The following is an 18,649-nucleotide window of genomic DNA, read 5'->3' on the forward strand; positions in this document are numbered from 1 at the left end:
CACTTTCACCAATATTGAGAGATCTTCAAGACAACTGGTGTGGTCTCAACATTCTCCCTTCTGTTACAAGAACATCTAGACGCTTGGGCCCCTACGATTTTTCTCCTAATCCTCCTCGTATCAGCCCTCGCGTCATACCCTTACCCCGACCTTACCCTTGTCACCCTTGTCATCCTCGCATTCCCTTTCGCCCTCTACCTGTCGCTTCAGCAAAGCCAGTACATCTGGCCGGACCCTTTTGCTGACGAAGCATACCCATGCTCCGTTTCACCACCTGACTGATCCTGTGGACAGTCCCCTTGCCCTTACCGTCCAGACGGTAACCTATGATACGATGCACGACGCATCCCCTTTACCCTGTTCCCTTTCTTGGTCTCTGACTCGGTGCGCAGTTGCACATGCGACTTATACTTAGATCCGCAGCTGCACGATCATGCCCCTGCGCGTTTCACTTCTTATTTCGATCTTTGACTCACTTTGTTATCTAGCACGTTCTACCTTGACCGAATGTGCCTTCCTGTTATGGTTATACCCTTTACTGATTGCCTCTCCCGGTAGTACGAGTTATCACCCACTAATACGTCTCCTGTCCTCTATATAAACTCGCTACCATGTACTATATTCCCTAACTTGAATCTACTTGGTTCTTGACCTCCTACTCTCACCAGAGTGATCCTTTCTGCCTCGCCAGCAGTCTATATTCTATCCTCTTATCTGCTCCTCGCGGATAAGCCTATAGTCTCGATCTTTACTCATCGACTTCGTCGACGAGCAAAGCCCCTGTTAACTAGTTGGACTTCTGTCCTTCTAATTAACGACGATCCTTACGATTAACCTTCGGGTGTCGTAAGCCTAGGCCGATATAGCTTATTGTCTCGCACCCGCTTGACATAAGCTACCCGATTTGGACATAGGCATCAAATCTTACTTGCCGAAGCCTCAGCCAAGTAAGACCCCTAACCTTGGGCTAGCCCAAGGACGTCCTCGACCGTTGACGACACACGCTCTGTTTGAGCGTCGCCAACAGATACCATCCAAGTCGTAACACCTTCCACATCAACACTCCCTGTGCCACTACATATTACTGATTTGACTTTTCGGCGCACCCAACAGCCTTTGCTCTTCAATTACCAAGTCCAAGCACATCAAGGCAGTTAAAGAACCTTGGCGCCAATCTAGCAGGTTTGACACACTTGGACAAATGCTACTAACAAATCAATGCCTCGACAAACTTGCAGCTGCTCACATAGATTTTGAGGCATGTGGTATGCTTCGTGGCTCTTGTCTGTCCAATGCTTTGGGAGAACTCCGGAGATGTACATGATCTTTCTCTCTGATGATTTAGCCCTTCTCATACCCCCAATAGGTCAGAATATTCCTGCAGACAACGACTTAGAATCAGTGGCTGATATGGTGCAAGAAGGCCGTCCTGGGCATCTGCATATCCACGAGCCTCAAAATCATTCTGTTGAAGTGGATGCTGGTGAGATTATTGATGGACTGGCTGTGGAGTCCCATGTTGGGCTTGCATTAACTCCCCGTTGTAAAGAGTAGATCCGGGCTGGGCTCTACAGAATGTGAGTCCCTAGTCCTGAGAGATGCAAGTATGCTTTGTCCCAAGAGACAACCTAAAGAACTACCTTGATAATGCAAGGGAGGTCTTGTACAGTCAGAGAGTAGACAAGATATTGGAAGTAAACCTCTTTAATGTCCGTCCGGAGTTCCGAGACTACGTCCAAAGTACCGAGGAACTTGTCCGATGCGACCGAAAGTTGTCCAAAGCTGCGAAAGTGTTGTCCGAAGTAGCACAATACCTTCCGAGGTTTGTGAAAAATGTCCAAAGGTCAATATATGTTGGTATGTCGATGTGTCAAATAACAGTATAAGACTTTGCGAAACGTCCGAAGTCCAGAATGACACTAATCTATCGGAACTCAAGAATAAACGAAGTGCAAAATTGGCAGCGGTCTAGCCAAACAATCATTCTGAATGAACAAAGATCAATTGCGCAGTTACAATTATACCGAGGTGACTCTACTAATTATGACTCGAAGTATGGGAAGTGAAGTAAAGTATCAGTAGCCAGCAAGTGAGATTATATCCTACTTCGGTGAGAGACCGGAATCCATAGGCAAAACTAGTAGCGAGATAAGCAAGTCTGAACCTATGTAATAAGCCGCGATGTGTACTGTTTATACATATTCCAAGGCTCCCAACAGGATGCCAATGGAATTTTATCTGTGTAGCACTAAGACATAGTCAACATATAATTAGAATAAGGGAAAACACACCAGTGAAGTCAAAAGGACAAGGATAGGACATGGTATGGTAACTCGCAAGGTTCGGACAGGCCTCGGAACACAAGAACTGCCTGCGGAAGGTTTGGACAAGTGCACGCGGCCTTCGGAAGGTCAAGGGAGGTTGAGGAATGGTATGGATGTAGGTGTTGGATTGCCTGGTTCCGAGCACAGTGCCATGACCATCGTTACACCATATGTTAATCAGTTTGCTCCTGGACCCTTTCTGACAATGAATAGGTTGTGTATGAAGTGTTCATGCACTCAGCCTTGAACTCGACCTTCCACACCTCCCATTTATGATTCAACAATTCATACATGATCAACACTATTCAAGAGATCCCAACCCTCCTAAGTTTGATCCAGCAATGGCGCAAGTATTCCTAGGAAACCTCACCATCTTTAATTCTGCTGCAGCCTCATTCCATGCACCCAGTGATCTGAGTGGTATGGGAGGTATGTGTTGCGAGCACATCCGGGCAACACCATCACGGTGCGTTGGCGAACCAAGGCATGACTGTATCTTCATCAACATGGGTGTTGAGTTTGACTCTTCCATGAATGGACTCGCAGTTGCACGAGTCCTTTGCTTTTTCTCATTTAACTATCGAATATTGTACTATCCCTGCACTATAGTTCATTGATACTCTTATGTCCATGAAGAATGCGATCCTGACACAGGCATGTATGTTGTTATGCTGACGACAACTGGTGACGACGTCCCAGACGTCTCAATTATTCACATCGATTGTATCTTTCGCACTGCCCATCTCATTCCAGTCTATGGCCCAGACTTTATCCCAAAAATAAGTCCACACAACTCATATGACATGTTTAACTTGTACTACGTCAACAGATATGCAGATCACCACACTTTTGAAATAGCGTGATTTGTGGTATGTCTTTCCTTATCCTTTTGTCATCCTTTCACTAACCAAATACCCTATAGATCCGAGGCTCAGTGTATTGAGTACGGCAGGCTCCAAGACCAGGACAATATTGGTATATTGTTCTCCTCCCTCCCCCATGTGTTACGACTTGGATGGTATCTGTTGGCGACGCTCAAACAGAGCGTGTGTCGTCAACAATCGAGGACGTCCTTGGGCTAGCCCAAGGTTAGGGGTCTTACTTGGCAAGGCTTCGGCAAGTAAGATTTGATGCCTATGTCCAAATCGGGTAGCTTATGTCAAGCGGGTGCGAGACAATAAGCTATATTGGCCAAGGCTTACGACACCCGAAGGTTAATCGTAAGATCGTCATTAATTAGAAGGACAGAAGTCCGACTAGTTAACAGGGGCTTTGCTCGTCGACGAAGTCGATGAGTAAAGATCGAGACTATAGGCTTATCCGCGAAGAGCAGATAAGAAGATAGAATATAGACTGCTGGCGAGGCAGAAAGGATCACTCTGGTGAGAGTAGGAGGTCAAGAACCAAGTAGATTCAAGTTAAGGAATATGTTACATGGTAGCGAGTTTATATAGAGGACAGGAAGCGTATTAGTGGATGATAACTCGTACTACCAAGAGAAGTAAACGGTAAAGGGTATGACCATAAAAGGAAGGCACGTTCGAGGTGAGACATGGGTGAGCTCTGAACGTGCGGATAAGAAAGTGAGTCAAAGATCGGGATAAGAAGTGAAACACGCAGGGGCACGATCGTGCAGCTGCGGAACTGAGTATAAGTCGCATGTGCGACTGCGCATCGAGTCAGAGATCAAGAAAGGAAACAGGGCAAAGGGGATACGTCGTGCATCATATCATAGGTTACCGTCCAGACGGTAAGGGCAAGGGGACTGTCCACAGGATCAGTCAGGTGGTGGAACGGAGCATGGGTATGCTTCGTCAGCGAAAGGATCCGGCCAGATGTACTGGCTCTGCTGAAGCAACAGGTAGAGAGCGAAAGGGAATGCGAGAATGACAAGGATGACCAGGGTAAGGTCGGGGTGAGGGTATGATGCAAGGGCTGATACGAGGAGGATCAGGAGAAAAATCGTAGGGGCCCAAGCGTCTAGATGTTCTTGTAACACCATGGGCCATCATCTCCACTCCCGCATACTCAAACAGTACCATCTTACCAGGTATATTGTTCTTGTCATATCCCATATATCCACGCTTCTCATCCGGACCTCAGACCCTAGGTCTGATATACAGATCTGCTTCCGATCCGAGATATGATAAGCTTCCTATTCATTTCCTGTTCATATAACATTAATCACAGCCTATTCCTTTATTCAGTATTCCTTGTTCCAGGTATCTCAGTTATCCTTACTTCCAGCTATGCTTTATGATCTGTTAACCTGTGCTAATTTCCGACTCGTGTTTAACTTGTGATAAACTTTGCTTGTACATTGTGCATAGCCTCGGATAGTCTTCTAGTATATAAACCCTTGTATATGCCCTGTAATACCTCAGTTCAAATATCATCTTAGTTTGTTCTCTTTCTGTCCTCTGTACTTGAGCCTAGTTAAGCTTTTGTCGCATTCCGAGACTTAAGGATTGTATCTTATAAGTCTACATCTCTGACTCTATCTTTTGATAGTCTATACTCTGTTATTTTCTAGTCTGGACCTGTCCGGATTAGTCTTACATGTGTTTCTGTTATCCAGACAACCTTCAGATATCATTATGGTACTCATCTGATCCTCCGGATGTGTTATATCTCCATCTGTGAAATAAGGGGCAGTACTTGGGAAAGGGGCACAGTGTACGAGCTGAGGCCAAAGCCCTATCGGATCCGTTAATACGAGAGTATGACCTTAACAGTATATTTGAACTCACACCTTTCCAAGTATACATACCATATTCATATCATGGCTCCTACAGTTACTCAAGCAGCCTTGCACACGGTCGGGCTTTCATCCACCTGTCACGATCCGACTTCCGTAGTTGATACCTTCACTAGCTTTTCACAGCACTGTGCTTCCCATGGTACGGTTCCAAGCATATCCGAAATCCTAAATCATTGGCATCCAGAGACCCCTACACGCATGCCTGCTGGAGGGCCTCCAGATGATGAAGACGACACCCCTGGGGGAAATCCTCCAGATGATTTTGGAGGTGACCCAGATGATGGCCCAGATAATGACAATAAAGACAATGGACTTAATCCACAAGACCGAGTCATGCTACGTCTTTCCGAAGCTATCAATAACCTTGCACGCAACAATCATTGTCCTATCCCATCCAATGACTCCAAAGTCAAAGTCCGAGAACCCGGCATTTTCGATGGCACTGAGCCTCAGAAGCTATGTGCATTCTTCATTCAATGCAAACTCAATTTTCAAAGTAGACCTAGAGCCTTCCATACCAGACGGGCTAAGGTCAACTTTGCCCAATCCTACCTCAAGGGTATGGCCCTCAAATGGTTTGAACCGGACCTCCTGTCTGATGATCTAGACAATCGTCTGGACTGGTCGGATGACTATTCCGCATTCATGTTTGAATTGCAGACTAATTTCAGACCACATGATCCATCCATAGATGCGGAGATGCAGCTAGAGCAGCTCCATATGCGTGATGGACAACGGATCAATGAGTATGTTGTTGAATCCCAGCATCTAGCTTCTCAAGTCCGAGGTTGGGGAGACGGTGCTCTCTGACATCAGTTCTATAACGGACTTCCAGCTCGCATCAAGGACAAGATCAGTCGCATGGCTAAACCATCTACCCTATCCGAATATAAAATCCTTGCCCAGAATATTGACACTCGATACTGGGAATGGAAGGGAGAAGTTGCCCATGAAACCAAGTCCACCACATCCTCCAACCCACCACATCCTCCAACCCACCAAAGCAGTCCTCATCCAAATGCACGTCCTTCGGTCCATCTGGACCTGCGAATAAATCCGACAAACCCGTGGCCTCCTCATCCTCCTCCACTTCTAAAGCTCCAGATCTTACCTCCAAGCTAGGGAAAGATGGCAAGCTCACCTACGAAGAGCACAAGAGGTGGATGGATAATAAACTCTGTCTGTTCTGTGGTGGTGTCTTGCATGATGTGGGAATCATGCATGGACATGAATACTAGGTGACCCTCAAAAGACAAAGTCTGTTAGCTCAGTCCTCAGACTAGTCAACCCATATCTTGGTTTTAAACCATGGTCCATATTTCCAGTTTTCCCCAAGTTTTACGATCTGAATATGTTTTGATGGAAAAAGTCTAATGTGAGATGGGAATCACATATAGACCTAGTTGATGTGAGAAGAGAAATGAAGGTTAAGGTATAGCATTGCCTTTGGCTTATTCACTTTGGCTAGAGAAAAACCATAGAGAAAAGTACAAAGCCTATAAAAAAACCTATCCACAAAGACCGTGTTTCAATTCCTGCCAACTGTCTTATTTTTGCTACCTACCTTTCTCTAGTGTTTCTTTACTTTACTTTTTCATTAGAATGCTTTGACTCACCTGACACTTCATAAAATTGTACCCATAGGGTATGATGTCATTATGATGTCATAAGACTCCACAGATACTCCTGCAGGTATTCTGTTGAAAGATATTATGTCATCAAACTCTAGAATATTCTACTCCACAATGATGTCATTATGATGTCATTACTCCACATTCCAGAATGTTCTGCTCCACAATGATGTCATAGCTTCTTATTTTATTCTTTTATTAGGGTTTGACCCAATATTTTGATTGGTCCTCCTGTCACAAGTACCTTTAACAAACCATTATTCTTTCTTGAATCTTCCTAAGCGTCAATACATAGCGCCTAAACCAAAACCTAACCCTACAGTAAAGGCGTCAACTAGTTCTGAGATCCCTTTAGCGCCCACAACATGTGTCTTCGATGTGACTGATGAAGAAGACGAGTTCTTTGATTGTGATCAAGATTAGATTAGATATGATAAGATAAGATATGATCATGTGATACTTCTTTAGTATTCTACAATGTTCTATGGTACGATTCCCTTTTCCTTTTTATGATTGGCTAGTAGTTGTATCTCAGTTTCAATCTCAGTTTCAATAGTTGTATATAGGTAGCACATCTTGGTCGATAGTTCCTTAGTTCAAACCTCTTGTATCTACATCATTGTAGCAATACAAGACGTACTTACTCATTTCCTTTTGTTGTGATAACCTTAGTCCGAGTCCTAGTCTCTGCCCAGTGTTAATTTGTTATTGGGTTGTGACACCTCCTTATTTTTTATTGTTTGTGAACCTAGGTTACTTTCCCACACAAAATGTATATAAGGAGAGCCCATTCTCCCTCAAAAAAATATGATCTCCCATTTGTAGCAATCTGCCTATCAGATATTTCACTTGCAAAGTTAGTCCCTTTGAAGTGAGACAAGTGCAGGGAAAAGCATTCCCTTGAGATTATAAGTTTCTTACCTTAGAAACTTATTTAGTGCTATAGACCAAGTGTTCTTGGTCACATATATTGTCTTTGAGACCCCTTTGTCTCATTGCTCTGTGCCCTTTGACTAAGTGATCTTAGTCATCTATCATATTGTTGAGACCACATCTCACTAGTTGTCCCATAGACCAAGCGATCTTAGTCAAGTTCCAGTCCCATTTGTTCAAGCAATCTTGAACATATATTGTATACTTGAGACTGTTGTCTCATAGTTCCAGTGCCCATAGACCAAGCGATCTTGGTCAAATCTTGTATATTTGAGACCACGTCTCACTAGTTCCAGTATTCAAGTCCAGAGCCTAGAAGGAGATTTCCTAGGCAAATACGTCCCAGAAACCGAATTACATGTCTAGAAGCTTATTCCTAGACAAGAGATTTGAGTTTCAATAAAGAAAAATAAAGCTCCAGCTAGGTCAATCTTAATAAAGATTAGTTTAGCAAGCCTCCCAAGAACTCACACATTATCTACCATAAAATAGGAAAAGTTGTAGACCGTGTTAATCGAGGACTGGCAAGAAGTCTTATCCAAAGTGTAATTGTGGTGTCATTACATTTACACGACTTTATATAAGACCCTTGGTTATCAAGACAGTGGACCCGGCCATACGGCTCAGGAATGCACCAAGTTGACTTTGCATGCTGCCAAAGGCCATGCTGCAGTAGTCACTCCAGAAGCCAAACCGGAAGTCTCGGATGAGACAAAAAATAGTCTGCAACCCTCTTGAATCCGTGCAGTGTAGAGCCTCGTGTCTCCACAGGCACTTCCCTCTGAATTCTCCCACTTTCCCTACAAACTCCAGCTCTAATCCACAGGATACATCTGGCACATTAGCGCACTTATATTTTATTTTGCAGGTTTTGTGTGCGGCTTCATGCATTCCTGCACTTTGCACATCCACACTCGCATTGTCCATGCACCCGTCCGTCCGTCCATTCCATGTCCTTAGATGTTCATTGGTGCATTTTCCCATCATATTTCCTTTTTGTTTAATTGGTTTCCATCGCTAATACTCAGCTCTGTGCTTCACGCGTAACCGAAACCCTGTTACATACATTGCGTACTATTTTTAACCTGTTCGGCTCATTACATCAGACCTGCACGCCTAGCGCCACTTAGCTACTTTACTTATACCCTCCTATTATTTATGTACTAGGTCAATTTTCTGCCCACTTTCTCTGTGTCTTAGATACAAGGAATTTTACTCGTTGTTGCCAGTGACTATCTGAGCCTTGCACATCCACATATCCACCTTAGCATCAGCCAACCTTAGTTGGGGTGTTAACAGTCTTTTCGTATCGCCTATCCATACTCTCTCTCACTCATTCACTGTTCCCTTTCGCTCGCGCGCACTTACTTTCGTGTCGCCCACTTCACCCTCTCGCATTTTGCACTCGCGCATCATCGCGCGTGTTCACCTTTCGCTTCTTGCAATGCATTTGCCTTGCGCACCTTAGTGGTTTATCTCCCTATCATTGGTTTGGTGTCCCTCTTTTTATAAGAGAGGTTGTCCTTTTACCCAGTTAGCTGCCCTTTGTCGACGATTATACTTGTGCCCAGGTCTATCTGTGTTTGCTTAGCTTAGCACCAACTTTGCCCACAGTTTAGATTCCTCTTCTTCAGTGGGGCAAGGATTGCGTTGACTCCACCTGTGCAATGGAGCTATGTCTCAATGCTGTTTCACTTACTGATCTGAACTCTCTTTGTCCATATGTATCTCTTCTGACTTTTCGTCTCTTATAGACTGTGGTTCCTCACATTGTTGTATAGACTCTAGTTTCATTCAAAAATATAAAATCCCTACATATCCGATACCTCTGATTTCTCTTCATTTGTTTGATGGTACTTGTAATAGTATGATTTCCGAAGCCGTAGATTTACCCATCTGTTTCTCGTCCAGTGTAGTGACCTCCGATACATTTTTTGTTACTCCTTTGGATTCTTCTTGTTTTATCGTTCTCAGATATAGCTGGCTCACTCCACACAATCCATTGATTGACTGTGTTTCGGGCAGCATCGACTTCCGAACAACTACTCATGGAATGCCTTTGACACCCCCGACATCGCTTCCATCTCCAGATACCTCTCTTCCAGCGGAAGAATCACCTCCTCCAACTACACCCAGTACCTCCACTGACAAAACCATCCCTAGTATTTTCTTAATAAATGCAGTTGCCTTTTGCAGGGCCTGCAAAATGGAAGGATCGGTCCAGTCCAGCATTTACCTTCATCCACCCGGCGCAAACCTTCATTCCACTACCCTCTCGTCCGATCCGCCAGACCTCTCCAAGATTCCCTTTGAATATCATGAATTTGCAGATGTTTTCAATAAAGGCCAAGCTAGCCAACTTCCTCCTCATCGTTCTTATGATCTCAAGATCGAGTCAGAAGAAGGAACTAGTCCACCCCTCGGAACCATCTATTCTCTCTCCTGGTTGAGCTTGAAGCCCTCCAGAAGTTTCTTGACAAAAACATTTTCAATGGACTCCTCCAGTCCTCATCCTCTCCTCATGGAGCTCCTCTCATTTGTCAAGAAGAAGGATGGCTCCCTCCACCTCTGTGTGGATTTCCATGGACTTAACCAGATTACCAAGAAAGACCAATATCTGTTACCCCTCATTTCCAACCTCCTAGACTCTCCAAGCCATGCTAAAGTCTATACCAAAATTGACCTCCAATCCGCTTATTGTCTTGTCCGGATAGCGGAAGGAGATGAATGGAAGACTGCCTTCTGAACGCGCTATGGCTCTTATGAGTGGTTAGTAATGCCAGAGGGTCTCACTAACACTCTGGCCGCATTCCAATGCTTTGTCAATAGCGTGTTTGCCAATATGCTGGATGTATGCATTATCGTATATCTGGACGACATCCTCATCTATTCCCAAGACCTTGCATCCCATAAGAAACATGTCCGAGAAGTCCTACTTCGCCTCCGAAAACATCGACTCTATGCCAAACCAGAAAAATGCACATTCCATACCACATCTGTCAAATACCTTGGTTACCTCCTATCTCCGGACGGCCTGACCATGTCGTCCGAGAAGATCTGGGCCATCATAGACTGGCCTGAACCTCAGAAAGTTAAGGATATTCAATCCTTCCTTGGATTCACAAATTTCTACTATCAATTCATCTTCAACTACTCGGATATTGTTGTTCCTCTTACCCGTCTTACCTGCAAGGGTGCTCCTTGGGACTTTTCCAAAAATTGTCGAAAGTTGTTTGAAACACTCAAGAAAGCCTTCACTTCTGCTCTGGTGCTAACACATTGGATTCCGAATGTTCCAATAGTCATAGAAACCAACACTTCTGACTATGCTATAGCCGGAATACTTTCCATAGTATGTCCGGACTCAGAGCTTCGCCCGGTAGCATTTTATTCACGAATGCTTACCGCTCCAGAACTCAACTACGACACTCATGATAAGGAACTACTAGCCATACATGAAGCCTTCTGGACCTGGCAACATTACCTAGAAGGCTCATCCGAGCCTATAGATGTTGTCACGGACCACAAGAACCTTAAGTATTTCTCCACCACCAAACTCCTTTCTTGTCGTCAGGCCCACTGGTCAGAATTTCTCCATCAGTTCAATCTTGTCATCAGTTTCCATCCCAGAAAACTCAGAGCTAAACTGGATTCCCTTACTAGATGCTGGGACGTCTACCTCAAAGAGGGGGATAAGGACTATGCTCAAGTTAATCCCCATAATTTCCATCCGGTATTCACCTCAGAACAGTTAGCTTTGTCCCTATGAGCCTCAACTTTAGCAACTCCGGTTCTTAGGGCAGCCATTCTGATCAATATCGACCAGCTCCACAAAAACATCCTGATCGCACTCTCCAATGACCCTATCACATCCAACCATCTTCCAGAACCCTCGGATCCGAGATGGGCAGTAGACGATAGTGGCTTCCTCCACTGTGACAACCGTATATATGTTCCAGAATCCAACAACCTCCAACTTTGCGTCCTCCAGAATACTCATGATCATCCCTTGTCCGGACACTTCAGGCAAAATCGGACATTAGACCTCATCCGATGCGAGTATACTTGGCCAGGAATTCGCACTTATGTTAAGGACTATGTTAAGTCCTTTACTTCCTGTGCCCGAGCTAAGGTTCCGAGACACAAACCGTATGGATTACTCAAACAGCTACCCATACCAGAAAAGCCTTGGAACTCCATATCCATGGATTTCATAGAGCACCTTCCGGACTCATCCAGCTTTACTGCCATCCTCGTCGTCATTGATTGCCTATCCAAACAAGCCATATTCATCCCGACCCATGACACCATTACCTCTTCGGACCTCGCTCGCCTGTTTATCCTCCACATATTCTCTAAGCACGGAGTTCCATCCCACGTAACTTCGGACTGAGGAGCAGAATTTGTATCCCACTTCTTCCAGTCCTTAGGAAAAGTGTTAGATATGGTCCTCCACTTCACATCCAGATATCATCCAGAAGGAGATAGACAAACCGAACAAGCCAACCAAACCCTCGAACAATACCTCTGGATATACTGCAATTATCAGCAGGATAACTGGTCGGAACTCCTTCTGTTAGCAGAATTCACCTACAACAACGCTCCAAGTGCTACCACTGGGGTATCTCCCTTTTTCGCTAACAAAGATTATCATCCAAACCTATCTGTTCATCCAGAACATGATCTCTCATCCGCCCGCACACGAGAATATGCCATAGATCTTGACCAACTTCATCAGTTCCTTCGAGAAGAAATGGCCCACGCACAAGAAAGATATCAAGGACCTGCGGATGCCAAACGTAAACCTGCTCTGGATCTGAAAATCAGAGATCAGGTCTTTGTCAAGGCGAAATACTTCCAATCCACCTGTCCATCCAAAAAACTCTCAGAAAAGAACTTAGGTCCATTCGAAGTCATAGCTTGTCCAGGTACGCATTCCTTCACCATCCAACTTCCGGATTCCATGTGTTCCGTACATCTGGTCTTTCACATATCCCAATTAGAACCAGTATCTCCCAACACTATTCCTGATCGCATCCAGCCTCCTCCACCTCCGGTCGAAATCGACAGAGAACCAGAATATGAGATATCTGAAATCCTTGACTCCAAATTGGACCGCTGGAGACAACAATGCCAACTCCTATACCTCATTTGGTGGTCGAGATATGAAGGAACAGATGAAGAAACCTCGTGGTTGCTTGCAACAGAGCTCAGAAATGCATCCAAATTAATATCGGATTTTCACTCTGCATATCCGAGCAAACCCGGTCCTATTCAAACTTGAAGTACATATTGTGCAGAGTAGTTACAAGTACATTTAAGGACAGAAACAGGAACAGACCCAAAATTTCTACATCTCCATAGACCCTTCCGCCTCTCCAGATCCACCTGCATCACTTCTGGATGCCTTACCCATCTCCTCATTCTCCTCCTCAACTTCCAGCATCATCCGAGCCACTTCCAGATGTACCTCATCCACCTTTCCAAGCCTCCCAAACAGAAGGGCCTGAAACTCCCTCTGTTGCCTAAGGAACACCTCAAGTCCGGAACTCATCCGGTCCGCTGCAGCCCTGCTGCCTTCTGCCGCCTCAATGCTCCTTTCCAGGAGTGTGCTGGTCCAAGCCAGTTCTGCCACAATGTTATTGGCAGTGGCCACCCAAGCCTGGTCGTCATATTCCATGTCCTCCGCAACATCCAGAGTCAGACTCTTCTGGCATCTCTTACCCTTGCCCTTCAGAGATGGAGATCCGGCAGCACGCTGTCTCTTCTTGCCCTTAGGAACCTTCACAGTTCCGGGCCTTCCAGGACAAGTACCCTTGTCCTTCTGGCACTGGTTGCAAGATTTGGTCTATCCAAATGTCAGAAAACTTGGATCCGAGATATCTGGATGACTCACCAGGACATTCTTCTCTGCGTCCTTCCAGAGGCAGTTCCGACCCTTGTCGACACACCATGCGCAGGGTCTGTCCCCTTCCACAGACATAGCACGAGACTTTCGTCTGTTAGGAAAGAAACCCTCACACAAATCTGAAACTCACCATTTCCTCCACTATCTCCCTGCGACATTTTTGCTCTGCCTCCATTCAAATTTTGGCCCGCTTAATCCTTTCCAACTCTTTCTTACACTTCCATTCCTCTTCCTGGTGTTTCTGCTCCTCTTCCTCCATCCGGGCTGCTTTCTCCGCATCCGCCAGTTGCTGCTTAAGCTCATCCAGTTTCTGCTTAGCAGGATTTCTGAGATTTGAGGTTGCTGCCAGACATATTGACCAAAGTGTTATAGAGATTGAAAAGTGGGAAGGGAAGAATCAATTTAAGACACCATGCCTTCTGTATACCTATCTGAATCCAAACTCAGAAACTCCTTCCATCGACTTCTCCATCATCTCGCGCTATTTTTGTTAAGTCCAGACCAATCGTTCCTGTGCCTCTAGGGATCAGCCCTAAGGGGGGGATACTGTCATATCCCATATATCCACGCTTCTTATCTGGACCTTGGACCCTAGATCTGATCAGATCCAATATACAGATCCGCTTCTGATCTGAGATATGATAAGCTTCCTATTCATTTCCTGTTCATATAACATTAATCACAGCCTATTCCTTTATTCAGTATTCCTTGTTCCAGGTATCTCAGTTATCCTTACTTCCAGCTATGCTTTATGATCCGTTAACCTGTGCTAATTTCCGACTCGCATTTAACTTGTGATAAACTTTGCTTGTACATTGTGCATAGCCTTGGATAGTCTTCTAGTATATAAACCCTTGTATATGCCCTGTAATACCTCAGTTCAAATATCATCTTAGTTTGTTCTCTTTCTGTCCTCTGGACTCAAGCCTAGTTAAGCTCCTGTCGCATTCCGAGACTTAAGGATTGTATCTTATAAGTCTACATCTCCGACTCTATCTTTGGATAGTCTATACTCTGTTGTTTTCTAGTCCGGACCTGTCCAGATTAGTCTTATGCATGTTTCTGTTATCCAGACGACCTTCGGATATCATTACGGTACTTGTCTGATCCTTCAGATGTGTTATATCTCCCTCTCTGAAATAAGGGACAGTACTTGGGAAAGGGGCACAGCGTACAAGCTGAGGCCGAAGCCCTATCGGATCTGTTAATACGAGAGTACGACCTTAACAGTTCTCCTCCCTCCCCTACGGGCCCAGGCCATCCTGTCCTTTTAATGCATTAATTAATGATAGTTACAAGATTGATGTATTGCATTAACTACTGTAACTATCAGTGCACCAGCCTTTAATTTAACATTTAACTTTCAAAGACAGAATATAATCATAACCTGACCACTAGCTAACATCTAACTAACTCTAACTAACTGCTAACTGCTAACCTCTGACTACCTAACTAACCTTCTAACATCTAACATCTAACCCCCAACCTCTAACTAAAATTAATAGTTATCATTATGTAAATGTGTCATAAGCCATTACAATGATTAATGCAATACATGTGTCTTGTAATTACAATAGTAATGCATTATTCCCACAGGGTGAGGTGACGGGCCACCATCTCCACTTGCCACATACTTGAACAGTACCATCTTACCAGGTACATTGTTCTCCTTCCTCCCCCACAGGCCACCATCTCCACTCGCCGCGTACTCAAACAGTGCGATCTTACCAGAGAGGCATTTGACTTGGCAAAGTGGAGGCCAAGTTCAACCAGTCACTGGTGAACCCAGGAGAAATGTGTGGCATGCTTGCCACTCAATCAATTGGTGAACTGGCTATGCAGATGATGCTTAATATGTTCCATTATGCCAGTGTCTCCAGTAAGAATGTGACACTCAGTGTCATGCGTCACATACCCACACCCACAACATACCCACACCCACAACCAATGTGGGTTTCATATACCCATGCTAATCCCTACCTGCGTCTGAAAGAGATCATCAATGTTGCTACCAAAATCAAAACACCTTCCCTCACTGTTTACCTCAAGCCTGACATTGCTGAAGAGTCTGCTTGTGTACCATGACAGCAGCCATGGAGATCTGGTAGGACTCCGTCTTCATAGAGTCATTCTTCGAGGCACTCTTTGGCACGGACAGATCTCAAGGTTTGTATTATACACTTGTACCAAACTGACAGTACTAATTTCAAGTCAACAAGATGAGACTATTGCAAAGTTCAGTAAGTTCTCATCAAATTTGATATATCCTTGTACTCACCAGGATCAACAGTCACTCTACGCTCAAGCCGCACACTCTGTTTTGATTCCTGCAAACATTATTGGTAAGTTCATATCAAATTTGAGGTATACTTGTACTCACCATGGTCTACAGTCACTTGAGGGTAAATGTCAACTTCTTTCTGAGATGCACTAGTAGGGCCAGCTTTCTGCATGTGCATCTTGACTGCTGACTTGAAAGCAGAATGTTTGATGGGCGAGACAGGGTCAACAGTAGTAGTGGGAATGATGGGGGAACTGTCCATGCTATCCTCAGAGTATACCTGGTACATATGATTGAGAAGAATTCGCACATGAGCCATGAGATTGGTGTTTGACCACAAGCTCTCGTCCTCAAAATATGAGACTCTCATTCTCGGATGTAGAACTAGAAACAGCAATATGATTACACTTCTGATGTGAAAAAAAAAAACTCACCAGCACCCAACAAAGGGTAATGTTACGACTTGGATGGTATCTGTTGGCGACGCTCAAACAGAGCTTGTGTCGTCAACGGTCGAGGACGTCCTTGGGCTAGCCCAAGGTTAGGGGTCTTACTTGGCGAGGCTTCGGCAAGTAAGATTTGATGCCTATGTCCAAATTGGGTAGCTTATGTCATGCGGGTGCGAGACAATAAGCTATATCGGCCTAGGCTTACGACACCCGAAGGTTAATCATAAGGATCATCGTTAATTAGAAGGACAGAAGTCCAACTAGTTAACAGGGGCTTTGCTTGTCGACGAAGTCGATGAGCAAAGATCGAGACTATAGGCTTATCCACGATGAGCAGATAAGAAGATAGAATATAGACTGCTGGCAAGGCAGAAGGATCACTCTGGTGAGAGTAGGAGGTCAAGAACCAAGTAGATTCAAGTTAAGGAATATGGTACATGGTAGCGAGTTTATATAGAGGACAGGAGACGTATTAGTGGGTGATAACTCGTACTACCAGGAGAGGTAATCGGTAAAGGGTATAACCATAACAGGAAGGCACATTTGGTCGAGGTAGAACGTGCTAGATAAGAAAGTGAGTCAAAGATCGAAATAAGAAGTGAAACACGCAAGGGCACGATCGTGCAGCTGCGGATCTAAGTATAAGTCGCATGTGCGACTGCGCACCGAGTCAGAGATCAAGAAAGGGAACAGGGCAGAGGGGATGCGTCGTGCATCGTATCATAGGTTACCGTCCGGATGGTAAGGATAAAGGGGACTGTCCACAGGATCAGTCAGGTGGTGGAACGGAGCATGGGTATGCTTCATCAGCGAAAGGGTCCGGCCAAATGTACTGGCTTTGCTGCAGCGACAGGTAGAGAGCAAAAGGAAATGCGAGGATGACAAGGATGATGAGGGTAAGGTCAGGGTAAGGGTATGACGCGAGGGCTGATACGAGGAGGATTAGGAGAAAAATGGTAGGGGCCCAAGCGTCTAGATGTTCTTGTAACAGGTAATCAGATACTAGAGCCTTCTCCATGTGAATCCGAAGTTTGTTGAGGCCAGCCACAAGTGCATCTTCGAGTCCGTGAACATCAGTTTCCTCTGAGGCTTGATGGCAATAAGTGTCCATGTGCAACTCAAGCTGCTTGTACAGCGGGAGTGTGTAACATATGGTAGGGACGTGTTTGCGTGAGAGGTCGAGTGTTGAAGTGTAAAACAGCTGGAACGAGTACTGTGAGTTATGAATGAGCAAAAAATAAAAAATAAAAACACACAACGAGAATTGAGGAAAGGTGTTCGAGGAATTCCCAGTCACTGACGCTCAAATATAATTTCTTCTTCTTGCGGATTGCGGCGCGCTTCTTTTTCCCAATGAGACGTGCATCGAGTTGATCAACCCATTGGTTGATTGCCTGAATGATGTAAGCTGCCCTGGTCAAGTGAGTTGATTGCAAAACTACGTACTGGCTTAAGCTTCATAGCTCAGTCAATTTCTGCAAGTGTCATGTTCCACCGAATGAGCATGCTGTGAATGGGAACAAGCCCCTTGTAACGTGAGTCACATAGTTGACGGATAATTCGGCGCATCCGTTTCCAACAAACCTCTGAAGCGAGAATGTCGACTACAATTGCATGAAGCTGAAAGCGGCATCAGAACTGACTCGGATAGCAAAATACACCTACCTTTTCAACTGCAGTGAGATATTGATTCTTCTTCACTTTTTTGGCACTCTTACTCATGGTCACAGCACCTTCATCATCACTGGAAACATAAGCATCTGATTCATCACCTTGGTTCGTGTTGTCATCCCCATCATTTTTCTTTGCCTCTTTTTGCATCTCTTCCATTTCTTGCTGGACTTCGGGGTTGTCATCAGGTGAGTATGTAAGCGGGAACTGTCAAGCACTCTCATAGAGGTCTTCCTCATCAGGGTTTGGAGCAGTGTGAAGCCCGTGCAATATTGCCCTGCCAGTATTATACTTCATCAGTCTTGTGAAAGGTGAATATCACGCTACATACTGCACAACGAGATTGATGACATGAGCTGCACGGCCAATTTGCATATTTGCACGATGCAAGTGGGAGCCTTCATCAGCAATCTGTTTTGTCAGTGCCTCGTTCATTGTCGTGTTACTCGCTGTGTTGTCTGTAGCATGTGCAACTATTGAGAGATGAGTGACAAATCTCCGTGAAGCTGACCATGAACCCACTGATCTTGCTAGTCAGTTTTCGGTGCTTCAGCACCTTGAACAGTAGCTTGCCAGATACTTTCCCTGAGTGATCTCCATCAAGTGCAATAAGCTCAAGGGGAGATTCCATGAGCTCCCACTCGTCATTGATCCAGGAGACTATGGAACCAAGAAAAGCATAAACTGAGTT

General features: G+C 44.9%; 2 protein-coding genes across 2 annotated transcripts; one reads left to right on the forward strand and one right to left on the reverse strand.

The window, feature by feature from the left end:
- Positions 1 to 5,406: 5,406 nt before the first annotated feature.
- On the forward strand, positions 5,407 to 5,643 carry EDB93DRAFT_1061429 (uncharacterized protein; the record flags this gene model as incomplete). Its single annotated transcript, XM_041444834.1, has 1 exon — positions 5,407 to 5,643. A coding segment is annotated over one exon (237 nt), but the record flags the coding sequence as incomplete, so codon positions are not given.
- Positions 5,644 to 12,999: 7,356 nt separating this feature from the next.
- EDB93DRAFT_1103926 (uncharacterized protein) lies at positions 13,000 to 14,373 on the reverse strand (the record flags this gene model as incomplete). Its single annotated transcript, XM_041447363.1, has 4 exons — positions 13,000 to 13,479; positions 13,546 to 13,619; positions 13,774 to 13,899; positions 14,322 to 14,373. The coding sequence occupies 4 exons, from the start codon at positions 14,371 to 14,373 to the stop codon at positions 13,000 to 13,002; spliced, it is 732 nt and encodes a 243-aa protein (XP_041307736.1).
- Between the last annotated feature and the right edge of the window lie 4,276 nt (positions 14,374 to 18,649).

The sequence above is a fragment of the Suillus bovinus genome (assembly GCF_016758785.1).
Source record: "Suillus bovinus strain UH-Sbo-P2 chromosome Unknown EDB93scaffold_27, whole genome shotgun sequence".
NCBI lineage: Eukaryota > Fungi > Basidiomycota > Agaricomycetes > Boletales > Suillaceae > Suillus > Suillus bovinus.